The sequence below is a fragment of the Sturnira hondurensis genome, unplaced genomic scaffold (genome assembly GCF_014824575.4).
Source record: "Sturnira hondurensis isolate 20B ecotype Veracruz unplaced genomic scaffold, ASM1482457v3 Scaffold0006413, whole genome shotgun sequence".
NCBI lineage: Eukaryota > Metazoa > Chordata > Mammalia > Chiroptera > Phyllostomidae > Sturnira > Sturnira hondurensis.
In genome coordinates, this window is record NW_028079044.1 from 55429990 (window position 1) to 55447555 (window position 17566).

The 17566-nt window shown below is 58.2% G+C and overlaps 2 protein-coding genes across 3 annotated transcripts; both read right to left on the reverse strand.

Annotated features, from left to right (window-relative positions):
• Positions 1–44: 44 nt before the first annotated feature.
• On the reverse strand, positions 45–4090 carry ADI1 (acireductone dioxygenase 1). The gene is made up of 4 exons (XM_037048664.1): positions 3894–4090; positions 1985–2104; positions 1156–1335; positions 45–997 (listed from the first exon to the last, which is right to left on the reverse strand). The coding sequence occupies exons 1-4, from the start codon at positions 4011–4013 to the stop codon at positions 878–880; spliced, it is 540 nt and encodes a 179-aa protein (XP_036904559.1). The 5' UTR covers positions 4014–4090; the 3' UTR covers positions 45–877.
• A 4707-nt stretch (positions 4091–8797) lies between these two features.
• RNASEH1 (ribonuclease H1) lies at positions 8798–17003 on the reverse strand. 2 transcript variants are annotated; one of them, XM_037048665.1, is made up of 8 exons: positions 16776–17002; positions 16344–16459; positions 13635–13799; positions 11918–12017; positions 11136–11190; positions 10716–10800; positions 10066–10190; positions 8798–9415 (listed from the first exon to the last, which is right to left on the reverse strand). In XM_037048665.1, exons 1-8 carry the CDS (start codon positions 16895–16897, stop codon positions 9329–9331), a joined length of 855 nt encoding a protein of 284 aa, XP_036904560.1. In that variant the 5' UTR covers positions 16898–17002; the 3' UTR covers positions 8798–9328. The 2 variants fall into 2 exon arrangements, with proteins under 2 accessions (XP_036904560.1, XP_036904561.1); XM_037048666.1 differs by lacking the exon at positions 13635–13799 and having other exon boundaries at positions 16776–17003.
• Between the last annotated feature and the right edge of the window lie 563 nt (positions 17004–17566).

Below are 17566 nucleotides of genomic sequence, written 5' to 3' on the forward strand. Positions count from 1 at the left end.
TTTGCAGGCTCACGCTCAATCCACTGAGCTATGCCAGCCAGGGCTTAACACAGAGATTTTTTATTCCAGTTTTTAAAGTACATAAAACAATTTACCCTTCAAAACGTGATGTTGATTTTAGTTTTTTAAATGATTATAACCAATTAAGCATAAATGCATCTCAGAATTATTGAATAAAAAAATTAATGTACCATTTTCTTGTTAAAATTCAAAAGCTTGCTTGTAACAGAATATACACCAGGGAGTTGAACCCCGAAATCTCACACTAAACAAAGTAGCACATAAGATAAGAATTACGGCAGATTTGATCACACAAAGACCTACGTGGGGTGATCTGAACGAGCCACGTGTATGTGAATTTAAGGTGGCTTCAAGGCACAAGCACGGAATTAAGGCAGCTACTGAAACAGTGTGAGCAACTGCAGGATCCCTTCGTGTGAGAGCTCACCCCGCCCCCGCAGTGTCTGGCAGAGGAGTGCCTTTACCGGTGGGTCCTGGCATCTGCTCACACCGCGCTCAGGCAGGCGTGGCCCTGACTGCCAGCTGCTGAAAGACACGGAGCTGGGTCCCACGGGGCGGCTAGGCCGTGATGAGCGGGGACATGGGACTCATGGGGGTTCACGTGGAACTCTGTGCGGTGCCGGGTGACCGAGTTACAGAAAAGGACGGGGACTGTCTACATTCCCAGTGGCTCTGACGTAAGTCCGTTTTATGGCTCCTTGCACTAAAACATATTCTGATCAAATAATTTTGCAAAGGGAAGCTCTCCCAACCTCCAACCCACACCTCAGACACGAGGACGATGACACAGACGCGAGGACGGCACCAGACCATCTGCTACTGTCCTGCCTGGGGCCGGCGCCGGGGGCGCGTGCAGCTACGCCATCTGAGCCAGCAGTGCCACGTACTGCTCCCGGGCCACGAAGTGGTCAGCCGGCCGATTGTACGCCGTCCACACCGGGTCGCCCACAAAGAGCCGCATGGCCTTGACATAGTTCTGGAAAACACACAAGCACAGCCAGCACTTTGTTAGTTACCCCGGTGTCGAGGTGACGGTCCTCGCCGTGTCGCGTTCTCGCGCCTCAGCACGCCGGTCGCACTCTGTCCTCCGGGCATCCGCGCACGGAGGGATCTCAGGTCACTTGCGGTCCCCACCTGCTCGTCCAGCGTGAAGCGGTGATAGATCCCCGCGGGGAGGGTGATCATGTCTCCCTTCCGCATGGCGATCCGGATCCAGCGGTCCTCCTGGTCCCGCACGTCGAAGTACCCGCTGCCGTCCAAGACGTAGCGGATCTCGTCGTCCAGGTGCAGGTGCTCCTCGTAGAACATCTTGATCTAGAGCGGGGGCGGGCGCTGAGTCGAGTGCAGGCCCGGCGCACAGGCCCAGCGGGGGCGCGCACATCGGCCTCACAGCCCGACCGAGGTGGGTGGACACTCTCCCATAAGAATCGGGCAGAGCAGCAGGGAGAAGGGGCGGGAGCCTGGACAGTTTATGAAACCTAGCAACCACCGACCGGAAAAGAACTAACGCCAACGTGGGCCTTAGCAGCTGCCGGGCAAAGTTCTCAATATGCGATAGGCCTCCCCGGGGTGCTGGCTGTTGTCCCCACTGGACGGTGAGGAAACGGGGCGCAGCACGGCCAGGTCACTGCCCCGGCAACACACAGCCACACAGCTCACACGTGCAGAGCACGACTCCCAGACACACCCTGGCTCCTGCTCCCCACCCCGCACAGATCACCCGCGCAGTCACGTGACCACGCTGGGCGGTCAGGAGCCGCATGAAAGTCTGAGGAGGGCAGTCACAACTTCATAAACAGAATTTCCGTCTGTTTGACTCTATGTCTGTGCCTCTCCCCTGACGTAACAACTTTACGCAAACGTGCGTTCCTCTGCGATGGAACCCAACGGGCACGTTAAAGAAACCTGCGTATCGGGAGTGGCTGTAACGGTTCCCCTTTGCCAGTGGCCCGGCCCACATCACCTTCTCTTCGTAATCCGGCAGCTTCTCTCTGCAGATGGTTATGATGTCCATCCACGAGTAGTTTCTCTCTCTCCGGATCTTTTCTAGTTCCGGATCATCCTCGTATCTGTCAGCATCCAGCTAGGAGGTTCAAAGAGCAGAAAGGAGAGCGCGTGAATGCAAGGAGACCCACGGCCCTTCTCTCCCGAGGCCTCCCGCCGCTGGCTCCCAGCAGGGCTCTGTCACGCCTAACCAGCCTTCCTTCCTGGCCTCCCCTGGTCTTCGAAGGCTTTCCCGTTCTCCCTAACAGCTAAAAGTAATGCGGCTGTGTTCAGGTCCCATCTCCTGGCTCCCAAGTCCTTCCCTGGCTCCTCTTCACACTCCCCCCCGCCCCCAGCCCCCACCCCACTCAGGGCTCCTGGCCTCCAGCCCGCGCACAGCCAGGCCTCCTTCCCAGGTGGCCCCTCTGCCAGCCTCCACCCCGCAGTCCCGCCAAGCTCCCGTGGCCTCTGCCGCCCCTCGGTTTTCCTGGGACCAACACGTTTGCATCCTGAGAGCCTGCAGGTGAAGCCCAAGTTCATCAGGCTGGGTGGGGGCCTTCTGTCATCTGGTCCCAGGTGCCCTTTCTTCTGAACTCTGCTCCTATTCCCTACTGTTCTTTTTCACCTACATTGTAAATCAAATAGGAGAGTTTGCTACTTCAAACGGCCCTGATGCATTGCCTCCCCATGCCCTGGCTCCAGACAGCTTCCTACACCTAAGACGCTCTCCTCTTCCTTTGCCACAGCCCAGGGGCTCTTTAAGGTCCTGTATCAATGTCACCTGTATAAAGCCCCTCCCCCAGGCAGCAGCTGGCCAGAATCAGTCTGAACGCCTGAAGAAAACTAATGACATCGAATTTAGCACGTTTTGCTGTGAACTGCTATAAAAATGCACACGGTATCACGAGTACTAAACAGACTCCAGAATTTATCAAACTACTCATCGTGAACACATTAACCTCTGCAATGATCACTCCGAAAGTGGGCAGACCCGCCACAGTGATGCACACTCCCGCTAGGCTCTACGACGGGCTAACGTGAAATTGTGTGTGGGAGACAGAGCGCTTTCTGCCGCGCCCTGGGCCACTTGGAGCAGGTAAGCACTGCGCTCCTCGGCTCGCGTGACCAAGACCGCAGACCTCGTCAGTCGCCCAGGCGGCCTCTGCCCCGCCCACAGAACGAGAAGGCAGGGCCTGGTTTGGCCCACGGGTAACTCCAGGGCTCCTCCAGGCGCGTCTCTGGCCCTTTGCGGTTAGCTGGAGGGAAACAGTACCTCCCAGGCACCGGGGCGCCGCCGAAGGCGGCCGGGACCCCTTCTGAATGCTCGGACTGTGGGTGTCTTCACTTTATTCTCAAACAAAACTTGTTTTCCTGCCGTAACGGACACTGCAAGCCCTTTCATTGCTCAGAAATGTTCCATCTCAGCCCAGAGAGAGAGAGACACCAGGGAAAGATAAATTAACACACGCACAGCAGACACACAGACTGACTCCCATGCTGGGCCCCCCAGGATCTGCGCCGGGAACTGCGCCGAGAGCGCAGACCTCGCAGCAGTGCGGCCGCCCTGGCACGCACCCCTTGCCGTCGGCCCTCAACTCGGCCGGCCCGGTGTCACCCCGGCTCGTCACCTCCCGCGCCGAGTCCCACTGGGGGCGGGGCCGGCCAGCTGCTACTGAGCATGCACAGTGCGCCCCGGAGGCCGACCATCCGGCCCCACCGCTGAGCTTGCGCAGTGCTCCCTGGCCACCCACCACCCGTGCGCCTCCGCCCTTTCCCGACCCGACCGCCGTCCCGTTCGCCTTGGAGCACTTGGCGGGATGAGGGTCAGTGTGCCGGGCTGGGGAGACCTGAAGGGCCACCTTGCCCGTCCGCCCCGTGTGCTCGCATACTTTCCAGTAGAGGACTCCGAGCCGGCGCAGCTGCTCCAGGCCGACCGGGCGGGCGGGCTCGGCGCGGTGGGGCAGGCGGGGGTCGTCGTTGGAGTCGTCCATGTACCAGGCTTGCACCATGGCGACAGTGGCAGCGAGCAGGCAACACAGCTTCACTCTGGCCTGAGGAGGGCGGGTCCTGCGTCCGGGGACGCCTGCAGCGGGGCGGGGCCGGCGGGGGCTGAGCCTACCCTGAGTCTGGGGACTGGCGCCTGGCACTCGGTAGAGGCCGCTCTGGGAATAAACACGGACTCCGGGCGGCGCGCGCGCTTCCCGGCGGCTGCAGTCACCAGTGCACAGAGATGGAACAACTGATAGTTGACCACAGGGACTGCAGAGACCAAAACAGGTGGTTTTGCTAAATCCGTGCCGCCAAGTGATTACCGGGGCACCCCGGTATCCCTGCCTGGCCACTCCAACGGTTTCTGCAATACTACCTTGTCATTTTAAGTACAACGCGTCCAGAGTAAAAACACCCAACACACCCTGGCGGTGGCTCAGTGAGTGAAAGCATCCTCCCTATATACCAAGGGCTCCCTCCCTGGTCAGGGCACACACAGGCATCAACCAAGGTATCCTCATTGCATCATTGAAAATGCGTCATGCATGAATGTATCAGTCAGTGCAGCGACAAACTGGCGGGAAAACGGGCCACTTAACTAAACCCGGCAAGTTCAGAGGAGGCCTGCACGGGCCTTACACACTCAAAGACCTCAGTAACCACACAGCGTGGTCTGAAATGAAAACCTAACTAAAGGCTGGTCGTGGTGGGTCACGTCATGCGAGAGCACTGTTTTCCCCTAAGGAAGGTCACTTAACTGAGCCTGTCCCCTCTGCCTCTAAGGTAACACACCTGTGGAATAGCCAAATAATTCCCTTTTCGAACCCCCCCAAAGCACAACCACCACACCAGAGCTGGGACCACAAACACCCTCGTCACTGTCATTGCGCTAGTTGTTGGCTGTCACCTGCCCTGCACTCACCTGTGGAAAAGGTGTGTGTCTGTCGTTTTACTTTTTATCCCATCCCACAGGTCTCCCCCCTTTTGCGTTCTCCTGCCTCCCCAATCAGTCCGGCACCAGTGGGTGTCATGGGCCCCCTCACGGGTTCCCCTTTGAGTCTGACGTTTAGAACAGGTGGTAAATTGCTGTTTTCTCAGCCCCTGAAGAGTTTGCTTCCCAGCAGTTGTCAGTTCAGCTCAAGTAAACTCACAGAATTCTCACCGGTTTGGATGTTTCTCATGTTGACAAATCAATGAGGTCCTCTCTCTCTCTCTCTCTCTCTCTCTCCCCTCCCCACTCTAAAACCAATTATAAAAACACAATTCCCCTCCCCGATCTTCATATTTCTTGCCTACTTAACTGAAGAGAAAAGTAAATCCAGCTGCTCAATCTGCCTAGCTTTATCTTTTCAAGGCGATCAGCCAAAGAGGATCCGGTGGTCCCAGCCATTTGCCCCAGGGCGTCAAGTCACAGACCACCCAGAGGGTTCAAGCCAGGCTGACCTAAGGCAGCCCAGTTCCAAAGTGCATGGGTGCAGTCGGCTCTAGGACTTTCAGAAACCCTGCGCAGAAAGCGTATGTGTATCTCACTCGTTTCTGCACACCCTCTCCTTAGAACGCCTTCTCTCCCTCTCTCGACCAACCACTGCTCCCACCAGGGCTCCACCTTCGATGTTGCTGCGGCACCTGTCTCCTCACCCACGCCACCCGCCACACCGCCTGAGAAAGTTTGCTCTCAGCAATCCCACTAGACGGCACCCAGGACACCCAGGGTCAGGGGCGTCAGGTGCAGTCACTGCTCTGAGGCTCATGGGCAAGCTTCTCACTCCAGGGAAAGGAGCTTTTCTGTAGTGTCCAGGTACCCAGGCCCATGGACAGGTCCAGGTGGCCAGCTAGAGCCACACGTCACCCCATGGGTCTCTGAGAGCCTGAGGACGTCGATGGCATTGGGGGAGCAGGCGCTCACCGCACACAGGGCACTGCCAAGGGCCCTGCGTTCGGACAGTTCCTAATGAACAGAGGATAAGATCAGCAGAACTCTCTCTGCTCAGCATGAGGGCCCTGACTCTGAGCACCAAGCCCACCTGGACGCCAGGACGGGCCCTCTGTGGGAGCCTGGTCTGCAGACCCGCGTCAGGGCGACCCCAGCTCCTGTCTGCTGACTGGGACAGCCTGGGGCATCTCTGGAAAACAGAAATTAAGGGAGAAAGGGCCTGACCAACAGGAGGCCTTGGCGGGAGCAAGCGACTCCCCTGGAGTGCTTGGTGGAGAAGCGAAATTCCTGGGGCACATCACGAGAAAGAGCCGCCCAGTGAGCTGGACGTGAGACTCGGGGTCCAGTTGCAAACGAGCACCGAGCACCGTGAGCAGCGGGACCCAGGGTGAACCCACAGGGATGCCCCACACCCGGAGTCCAGGACACCTGGCACGTTCACCAAAGGCACAGATGACAAGAGACCAGCGACACAGTGATGCTGGGTGCAGAGACGCACAGTCCTGAAACAGTTCTTTTTCTGTGCATTTGAGAAATTCCAACAATTCTTACAAAAAGTGATGGTATTTTGAATTAAGAAACAAGCCGTCTGTGCGTGTGACTATTCTGAACTGGAGACAGGGGGCGCCACTCGGAGACAGCTGCCCAGAGGCCACAGTGGCCGAGTTTTGCTCCAGCTACTGAGGAGGAGAACACGTCCCTGGGCTGACACATCTGAGACGAGGCCGCAGACATCCGTGGGACTCCAGGCTCTTCCCGGGCAGACGCCGGCTCACCGGCAGCCTCTCTGCCAAACCTTCGTGCCTCCCAGACAGAGATAAAACCTAACATTCACTGTGGTGTGAGGTCCCTCACTCTTCCTTTGTCGCCATCGGGGTCATCCTGCCTCAAGACACTGGTTCCGAGAAATCATCTCCCCAGAAGCGCTCCCTGTGACATAGGTTGAGAGAGAGCATTTGCGAGTTTTAGGTCAAAACCTTTTCTCTCCTCTGACAAATGGTGAGGCCTGCAATGAGAAAGTTGTTTAGTGAGGGCAGCTGAGACACTTTGGGGAGGCAGACAGGAGCTCCAAATGTACCCACAGAACCTCCTTTCGAAAACACTGGGACAAGTTCAGGAATAAGAGGTGAGACCGAGGGGCTGAAGCGGTGACCAGACCAGTGAGCTGCTGTGGCCACAGCAGGGAGCACCCGCCAGCGCTGGCCCACTGTCCAGGCACCGGAGGGGCACAGACCCGCTGCTGGGGGGGCGCAGCTCGCCCCTCGTGCCCACTGCTGCTGTTAGAACTGTCCTGCGTGGGAGGGCAGTGGTCACTGCTGAGACCTCATACCAGATTTTGGGAAACAGTGTAAGATTCGCTCAAGATTTCCAGGGGCATAAACAGGAAGCCTGTCTTCAAAGTAAAGTAAATGAGGCTTTGTTTGTGCGTCCAAACTGGTTTTGTTGGTTGCCCGGGGCTTTCGGAGGCAGGTCTGTGGGGAGGAGCAGAAACAGGAGCACCACAGGACTGGAAACCCGAAGCAGGCCTTGGGACCAAATCTCCGCAGTGGCAGCGCCCACAGGAGTGTGGAAACACAGGCCTTGAAATCTGAACCCCGGGAGTTTTTCAGAAGGCAGCCTCACCCAGGCAGAGCACACTCATACCAACAGGATGCAGTCCGCTGGTGCGGCTCCAGCTACCCGGGGTCCGGAGTCCACCTGTGGGGGCAGGGGGTGGGGGAGGGGTCTCATCTCCGCCCCTTCCCTGCAGAGGGCCAGCACCTGGCTTTTGCTCCCTCTGACCATTCTGAGGGCACCTGCTCTGGGCACCCAGCGGTGAGCAAGTGGGGAGGGCAGTTTCTGCCTTCAGAGGCCCGCGCCCCCCCCATCCCCCGCCCGAGGCAGACAAAACAAACGTGGAGGTCTGAAGGTAGAGAGTGCTGGGTCAGTTCGCTAGAGCAGAGCAGGTGAAGGGGAGTAAGGAGGGACAGGAGGGGATGGGGGGGGGCAGAATCATGTGTGCAGGTGTGGCCAGGAAGGCTGGATGCTGGTATTTGGGCAGACGTGGGAAGGAGGGGAGGGAGGGAGGGAACGCACCTGTGGGGAGGGGAGCCAGGCAGGGCGAACAGCAAGAACAGGGCCTGAGGGGGGGTCTGGGTGCTGGGGGCCAGCAGGCACGTGCCAGAGGCCTCGAGCCAGAACCTCGTGAGGCTGCGGTGGGATGATCAGGTCCCAGGTCCTCTGTGCACGGTGGTCACCACTCACATGTTACAGAAATACACAGGTCGGTGTCCAAGGATGGCGGGAGCCGACTGTCACCTCAGCACCAACCGGCCTTCACTCTGTGAACTGACGCTGGGAGCCCACAGCGGCATGGGCACCTCCTGTGACCACTCCAGCCGGGGAAGGCAGGCAGCCTGGCCAAGTATCACAGCTCTGACACCCCGACTCACGAATGGACCAAAGCAGTGGGCACCGGCGCTGCCAGCATCCCGCCAAAGGCACGGAACCTGGGTCTGGACAGGCCTTGGTGCAGCCACCGCCCTGCAGGGAGTGAGGACAGGGCAGTGCTGTGAGCACATGGACAGCGAGACCAGGGCTGCAGGGCCTGGAGGGCAGACAGCCCAGGGGCCACACCAAACCGCACAAGTTTGGACACAGGATCAAGAGACTTGTGAACGAACGGGGAGCCTCAGGGCTCTGGCAAAGCCGCCTCTGGACCTGGGGGAGGTCACAGGGGCGTCCACCTTGTAGTGACAATTCAATACGCCATCCGTCTGTTCACTGTCCTCTTCCCTGTTTCTGACGTAAAGGGTAATAAAGACACAAATTAATGATCGTGTCTGACATTTTTAAAGCTTGCATGGAGCTTTTAACAAAAACAGCCAAGGACAAGTTTAAAGGATTTATTGGTACATCCTGGTCTGTAGGTCGGGACTGACCCTACAGGCCAGTTAGGCGCTGGGGCTGCGTGGGAGCATGTCCACCCAGTGCCCGGCGCCCAGGCCAGTGAGGCCCAGCCCCTCCTCCGAGGCCAAGCCCAAAGTCCCAAGACTCAGTCCTGCCAAGTGGCAGGGAGACGAATCTTCCAGACAGGCCCAGGTTTGTCTGCACTGCTTAACCAGCCTTTAATCACCACATCCTTAGTACACGAAGCCCGAAAGTTCTCGTGCAGACTGCAATGAAACAAATGAGAACCGCAGCAAGCCCAGAACAGCATAAAGCTGAAATCCCAAATGTGTCTCAAGTCTATGAGGACACTGAGTCCACTGCACGCCGAAGCAGCTTTTCCATGCGGAGTCCCGGGACCCAGTCGCCTTCCTGAGTCTGTGCAGAAGGACCCCCGTCGCCCACACTCCACTTCTCACAGGGGCCACAGAACAGCCACCGGCTCCAGGTCTCCAAGCACAGCCAGGACTCCCTTCAGACTTCAGGCTGCTTAGCTCCTTCCTTCGCTAATCTGTCCGCTTCTTCATTGCCCACCAATCCCGAGTGACCGGGAACGTGCATCTGTCAAAGAGAGCTTTCCTTTCACTTTTGCTCCTTCCTGGTGAGGAATTCAACCTCGGGAGTGGGTGGAGCAGGAGGCAGCTCCCCGGCCCTGACTGGGCTCCGAACCCAGAAGGGCACAGGGACTGCCCCCGAGGCACCGTGTCCAGGCCATGCGTTGGCCTGATCTGTTCCAATTCCGCACAGGCTGGCTCTTACTGCTCGTCCTGCCTTCTAGGCAGAGCACGCGCGCTGCATGTGGGTGTGTGCACACACGGCACGGCACGCACACCCACTCCCTGCACACGCTGCATGCAGGGGCCACACCTGGGCTGGGAGCAGGCTGTCAGGGGGCCTGGCCAGCAAGGCAGGGTGGGGAAGGAAACTTCCATTAGGGAAAAAGTCGCGTTACTAGGGTGCTCATCACACAACCTCACCTTCAGGAAAACACATTCCACACCAGCTTCATCTAACACGGGCTGCCTGTCCCCCGTGCTTCACCGTGAAGCGGCACCACTCACACGACAGGAAGACACACAAGGCAACATGTGTTGAGGGAACCTGTCCCTTAGACTTGCGTCACCAAGCCACTCACAGAAGCATCACCTCTCGGGGTGGCTGAGACTTCGGTCCTAAGGGCCACCAGACAGGGCCCCCGAGGGGACACTCACCCACTGAATGTCCATGTCCTGGACGAGCCTGTCCAGCTCCACGAAGTCCTCCCTGTTGATCACCTCCTTCCCGGTGCTCGTCCTCCACCCGTTCTCCTTCCAGCCCTGCAGCCAGTGGGTGATGCCTGGGAGCCACGCCCCCGGCTGTGAGTCTCCGGTGTGTGGCCGTTTTCCTCCCCCGACCTCCCCGCCCACCCGCAATTGTGTTCTGAGCAGCACCCTGGACCTTTCCCTTCCTTCCCTGGGCCGTGTGGGCACCTCGGGCAGACCCGAAACCCTCCCCTTCTCCTCCCTTCACCCTAACTGTACTTGACCTGCAGCTCTCAGCCTAGGGTGCCCCCTCCGCCAAGAAGCCGGCCCCAGCCTTCACCGTCACTCCCTGTGCTCCTACACATGGCACTTCCCAAAGAGGCCACCAGCACGCGGTCACCACACAGGCTAAGACCTGAAGTGCCACGGGAGCGGGCCCACATCTGCCTCCCCGCCACGATGAGGTGCCTGGCAAACGCTGGGGCGGCGGACCCGGGCTCCAGATCGGCGGACGGGACGCGGGTCCCGCCCTGACACAGTGCCCGCCACGGGGGAGGGAGTCCCTGTTTCCGGCAAGTTTACCGGAGACCCACTGGAGGAAGCAGAAGGGGAGCGCTCACCATTGATGGTGAACATACTGTCCGTGTACAGGGCCAGCTTGTGGATGTTCTGGGCCTTCGCCTGCTCGATGGCCCTGCAGGCCGCCTTGGGGAGAGGGTCAGGCGTCAGGCTGCAGAGCGCGCTCAGCGCTCACACGGCTCGTGTTCAGTTACGTCAAGACGGAAGCCATCCCTCTCTTCCTGTGCGGACTGTAATGTCCGTGTTCTCTACGTGAAATAACGCTACGTGTAACACTAAATTCTGTGGAGACATCCGTTTCAAGTGTCCCATAACTTTTCTTGCAAGCTCCGATCCTTCACACTTGCTGCTGCCCCACACCTGTCTCTTCTGGACTTTGAGTATCTAACACACAGATGGTAAAAGGCCGTCGGCATGTTCACAGTCAAGGCTAGAAACGAGAACTACAACTGGTAACTTACATGGATTTCCGCTCGTTGGTTGGTCTGTCGTCCAGGAAGTCTAACGCCCACATTTCTGGTTTGAAAACAGAAGAGAATAAAATTGTAACAGGTTAATACATATTTTTGTTTGCAATACGAAAGCACCACATGGAGACTGCCCTCAGAATCAAATGAGCAACATTAGCATTTGACTGAAAATGCCACGTGCGCTGCTGAAGAAGGAGCACTGAACCAAGGTCAAAGACAAATGCCATTCTGGGCTGAGAAGGGAGAGCCTGTGGCCTGGGCTGGCAGCGAACCTGTGACGCTCGGTGCACACGAGTTCACCAGCGCGCACGGGGCTCAGAGCTGATGCGACCAAAGTGAAGGCGCTGTGCAGACGGACGGCACAGCCTGGGAGAAGCGCTGAGTGGGACTGCTAACGGGCAGCTCCCATTAAACGCGCCCTCTCTCCTCCCGTGCACCCGAGGCTGCGCATCCCCGGTCACACACCCTGACTGGGCCCCTTGCACCTTCAGGAGTCGTGGTGACAGGGTGGGCTCCAAGTCCTGTGACCTGTCCCTTTGCACCCTGCCAAAGCCATTTCCCCGGGACACCGGGCCTCTCCTAGGGCGGGGCACTGAAGTCATTTCCGTGTGAAGGCTCATCAGCAAGACTCAGAAGCTCCCCACTGGGAACAGCACTGCCCACCCCCGCCCGAGCTGTTCGTCCAACGGTAAAAGAGCAGGCAGGGCCTGCCCGGTTCATTCCAGAACTCGGCCTGGTGACAGGGAAAACCCTCTGCTGCCCTGTTTACTCACAGTGGGTGGCCGGGCCCCCAGTAAACACCGATCCCTGCGCGCGCCCTCCTCCGCCCGTTCCTGGAGCAGCAGCCGTCCGTGTAGACGATGACGTGTTCTCCTATAGGATGGATGGACAGACAGACAGACGAATGGACGCTCACTGAGTCTGCTGGCCCAACGCCACCAGAACCTGAAGTTCACCTAGCACGTACTGTGCTGGAGTGAGCACGTCAAACTCAGAGGGTATTCTACAGCTCTCCAGGGGTCTCCTGTCTAAAAAACATGATCACTTCCCGACACGGGGGCACCTGACACCTTCTGCCTGGACTGCACTCGTGTTTGAGGCCCACCCATCAGGTGGGATGTCATTTGGAAAACCTAGGTCCCACTGCTGTGGCAGGTGCTGCTCACAGCCCCACTGCAGGGTCACAGAGCCACGTCACTGTCCCTCTCCTTGGGAGCAGGGGCAGGGGTCTCCTTCACTCGAAGGAGCCATCCTCCCAGACAAGCAGTGCCTCGGCCTGATGGGGACCTCGCTGCCACAAGGTCAGGGCCTCTGACAAACGCTGCTGTTTGTTTTTCTCAGTGTACTTGCCGCCAGTAAGCTGGGCTCCGCCCGGCTTTCTTCTGAGACAGAGGGTGTGATTGACACACCAGTACTGTAAAGGGCGAGGTGGACAGGACTCACAGGAGGCTACCCTCTGGCCCCCACCGACTAACAGGACCCTCAGCAGGGTGGCTGGAGAGGTCAGAGGTGGGGGTTTGGGGACAAACGGAGGCAGTATGTGTGCTCACAAGGCTTCCCTCTCTCCCAGGAAGTTGGCGGGGGCAGGGCTGGGGCCTGCCCTGGTCACTTGGACTGGGCACCATCGACCTGCCAGCCTCCTCCCTCACCACTGCCACGTCAGCTGCCAGCACCTGCGCCGCACCAGGCCTGTGGAGGTGTCACCGTGCCTCCAGCCACTGCCAGTATGCTGCAGGTGGCTCATCCCCAACCACCCACAGCATGTGCTTCCTTCCCTTCTGGTGACGGCCACGTCAAGACCCCTTGGGGTGGGGGCACGTAAAAACCGCAACCGCAAAACTGGTCTACCTGGTTTCAACACCGCCTGACCAAACGCTCCCTACCCTGACCGGAAAACAGCTTCTCCTTGGGGGAAAACACAGACCTACAAACACACCGACTTGTTTCTAGAAAACACTGCTCGTTCCCAGTCTCTGTTCACACACGTGAAGGACAAAAAGGAGACTGTGAGTTGGAGAACGAGAGCGGGCGGCTGCTGGAGTGGGGGCGGGACAGGCCCCAGCGGCATCCCCTGGGGGAGGTGGGCTGACTGTCGAGCAGACACGGGCAGCGAAAGGGTCAGACGCCGTGCCGGCCGGTCCTCGGGAGGCCTCCCTCTAGGCCTGCCTCAGTGGAAGACGCCACGGTTGCCGTGCTTTCTCTCGGGGACCTGGAGTGCTGTGCACCCAGGGGACACGGGTATTTCAGAAGATCAGTGTCTGCCACTAGGCACCCTCAGAATGGCCCTCCTGTGAGTGTCCGAACTCGTAATAATTCTGTACCACGTGATCAAACACAAAACAGCAACCGTAGAGACATTTAAATAAAATGTCCTTCAGATAAGAATGAGGATGTTAAAACATCAGCTCAGATTTCCCCCATTAAAAAGCTGAAAAGCTTTTACACATATAGTCTCACCTACACTGAAAACTAAAAACCTGAGAGCTGTACCCATGTAAGAGAAGGAGTCCTTGCCGACGGGCACCGTCGGCCCCGGGGCCTGCTTCCCGCACTTCGCATGTGGTTCCGAGTCTTCCTCTTCACCAGCGGCCAGGGCCTCCCGGAGGCGCTTGCTGGCTTTTGCTTGCGGTTCCTGTGCGCGTCCATCTTTCTGCCCTGAAAGACAGCATCTGCTCGGAAACCAGAGACAACCAACCCAAGGCAAAGTGACCAAGAATCCAGCAATTCAGCGAGTCAGTTCACATCACCAAATCAGGCTTCAAACACCCTGTGTGCGCGGCCCTGTAAAAGCGGACGACCTAACACAGTCCGCACCCTCAGACTTCAGGTCCTGTACTTCATGCTCCACTCTCCAGGGCAGGCTTGGTAAGGGCAATGTGAAGAGCAAAGCCCCTGTTAAAAAATAAATCTGGTTTAGATGCTGACGGTGGATATGCCAAGGGTTACGAACGCTCTGGCATCACACAGAGCTTGAGAACCTAGGGGCTGCCTCCTTCCAGAAAAAACAAAGACGAGAGTCTTGCAGGGAAACTAGAGAGCGAGTTAGAAGTGGCGCCTGGCCATTAGGTGGCGCCATGACCGAGCTGCTCAGGCACACAGCAGAGCTCTGAATGGAGGAGCAGGGCCAGTGTGGGCCAGCAGAGCTCTGTACCTCGACTGGGAGTCAGCTCCTGCTGGCCGTGCTGCTGCGGAAGCGGTTAAAAAGGAAGCAAAGGACTTAGGATACGACGCCAGCTCGGAGGGCGAAGCAGCGGCAGGGCCTGAGAGGCTGACTCAAACTCTGTAAGAATTCTGTGGGCAAAATGCTCTCAAACAGCATGTGTGCTGCAGAGAAACAGCCCCTGGAAGGACGAGTCCATCGACGCGGCAAACTTCAGTCTGACTTTAAGAAACTGCCATGGCCTCTGTGGCCTCAGTGACCGCCCTGGTCAGAAAGCAGCCTTCACTTCGGGGTGAAGGCCCTTCGCCAGCAAAACCGTTCCAGCTTGCTGAAGGCTCAGGTGGTGGTGGTGAGCAGAAGAGTGTTTTTCATTAAGGTGTGTGCACCGCTTTCCAGGCAGACCCAACACTCTGCAGGGCGGTGCGAACGCAGCTTCTAGATGCACTGCGAGACCGAATCCACGTGACTGGCTTCCCTGACGTGCTGGGACTGAACCCGAAATCCCGGGCACACCTGTGTGTGTGCGTGTACCTGTACGAAGGTCACTGAGTGGGAGGTGGTGTGAACTTCTCAGGAGGGCAGACCCACAGACATAGAGAACCAGCCTGAATACTTACAGTCCATGCTAAACAGACACATACTTGTACTGGAAAACTTCAGATACAAGGAAGTTACTCATCGGTTAAAACAAAAAACCTGTGAATGGGAAATAGTAAGAAACCAACCAGGAGAGGAGCCCCACTTCCGAACTGGCTCCGTGTCCCGAACTGATTGAACTGATTTCTCCACCCGAGGGGACAGTGCGACTGTCTCCCGAGAGCCTCTTCAAACAGCTGGAGAGGTGGAGGGCAGGGCGGTGGCAAAGGCAGTCCCTTCTGCCGCCCAGGAAATGGGCCTTTCAGGGCAGCTTCCCGGCATCACCGCCACTGTCCAAATTCTGCTCCGTCCCAGGCTCCAGGACGTGGGTAGCTGCTCGGTGCTGGAGCAGCTAGTGGGCTCTGGAGACAGCGCTACACGGGCTGATCAAACTCCCCTCTGCTCAGCCTTAATCTCCTGCAGCAAAAGTCCCCGTGAGTAAAGTTAATGGAAAAAACCCCACTTCTTCAACATTGGTTAAGATCCATCTTTTAAAATGTTGCATTCTAAAGCAGTCACTGTGCATCCCGCAAGCCTGCCGTCCCTGTGGTTGGCCTGCAACCTCAACCAACTACCGTCCCTGTAACACGGGGAACTGGGTTCCCACTGGGTAGCCCTGTCTTCATAACAAAGGGACCCCCTCCAGGAGCATGCTGGGAAAAGAACACCACTCCTCACTCCAGAACTGCAGCCCATCCCCCATCCGTTACAATAACAAGGGCAGGTGTTTTTTCAGATAAATTCCTGTGAGAACACTGAGCGGAAACAAGAGAGCCCAGTCCTGGCTTGTCCCTAACACTGTCACTGACAGGCCCTGTCAGGCAGGACAGAGCGCTCGGAGGCAGGGGGAGGGAGACACATCTCACTCATTCCACTCAGCAGTCTGCAGCCTGGTCAGGCAAGATCGCCAGGGGTTCCAATGATAGCACAGGAGGAGGGAGCCCTTGGAGTTCTGTGGATCGTTCCCACCATCTGGGAAAGAGAGCCTTTGAAACTGTATATTCACGCAAAGGTCTGGAGAGGGGAGGGGGGCCCTAGAAGCTGACTGCAAGCACACAACCCCTAAAACCCCAGCGGTCGGCGCACTCAGACCAGCTGGATGCCAGCCTGCACCTTCATGCTCAAGTGCATTTCGTAAACAAACCTGCGAGCTCATTTCCACTACACGTGCGTGCTGTGTCATCTCTCGAGGGAGGAGGACACCCCAAACTCGAATCTCCCCAGGAACAGCTCCAATGATCTCACCTGCTCTTACCCTGTCCCCCAGTCTGTAAAAAGGAGAAACGTCACCAACCACATCTTCTCTATCTGCTCATTAGCTGGCTATACAGACCAAGTGACACCTGGGGGCAGGAAGGGCTCTGAAGAGGCGACAACCGCACAGGGTCGTGAGCCGCGACTACCTCGCGAATCTTGGGGGCTCCCAGAGCTCCTGACGAAGGCCCAGGCTTCCTTTTCCGTGGCAAACTTCTTGAACCTGGCGGCGGGAAACCGGTCCACCTGCTCTCTGCACTCGTCCCTGGAACAGAGGGCACTGTCACTTCCTCCCCCTCCCTCGGTCCCGCTCCCCCTTTCTAGGTGATTCTCTCCCCGGATTGGGACTCGTCAGAGCAGGCTGGGCTGCCCGCTCTCGGGGGCAGAGCCACGCCTCACGGTGTGTGGTTTCATCTCGCCTGCCCACCCCTTCTGCATACTAGACGGCGCACCAGCACCGCACGGCGTTCCTCGGACTCGAAGCAAACTACAGTCTTGGGGTCTTCGAAGCAAACTACAGTCCTGGGGTCTTCGGAAAAACCATGCTAGCGATCGCTTCCGCGGCGGCGCGGCTCGCTCACCAGGTCAGGAAGACCCCGGCCTTGCGGCCCCTCCTCACGGCGTAGAACATGCCCGGCTTGCCGCTGTTCCAGCGCACGGCTGCCAAAGCGACTCTCTGCACCGCGATCAGGAGTCGGGTCATCGCTCACTCCCAGGGACCGGCCAGCATCTCCCCTCTCGGCTTCGCGCCGCCATAACTTGTGGACGCAACTCCCGGCGGCGGCGCGGAGAGATGACTCTAGACCCCGAGGGGCTGGGTCGGTGGGCGGGGCCTGGAGCTCCTCGCTCTTCAGTTTCAACAATTGCGGGGAAGTGGGGCCGGGCCGGGGCGGGGCCTGGAGCCGGAAGGACTCTGGGGCGGGGCGGGGGGAGCTAGGGGCTGGGAAGGGGCGGGGTCTAGGCTGTCGCGACTGGGCCGTAGAAAGTTGGCGAATGTGGAGAGAAGGAAGGCTCTGGGCGGCAAGGGGGTGGCCAGGGGAAGAGCGGAGTCTATGGCAGGGCGTGGTCTAGGGGGGTTGACTGGAGTCGAGTGAGGAAGAGTGCTTGTGTGGGCGGGTTCTGGGGGTTGTGGGCGTGGCCAGGCTTTCTCCGGGGCCGGAAAGGAGGTGGGGCTTGTAAATAAAAGGACTCAAGGTCCAGGGAAAAGTGCTTTCTGACAGCAGTCCCCTCCCGCGCCCCAGCGAGATCCAGGGGTTAAACCTACTTAGGACTTGTTTTTCCAAGTCAGTTGGCTGGCTGTGGTCGTCCTTTGTCACAGTGGTCGCCTGCGTTTAAAATTTCAATCAGTGAAACAGGGCAGTGAGAACTACAG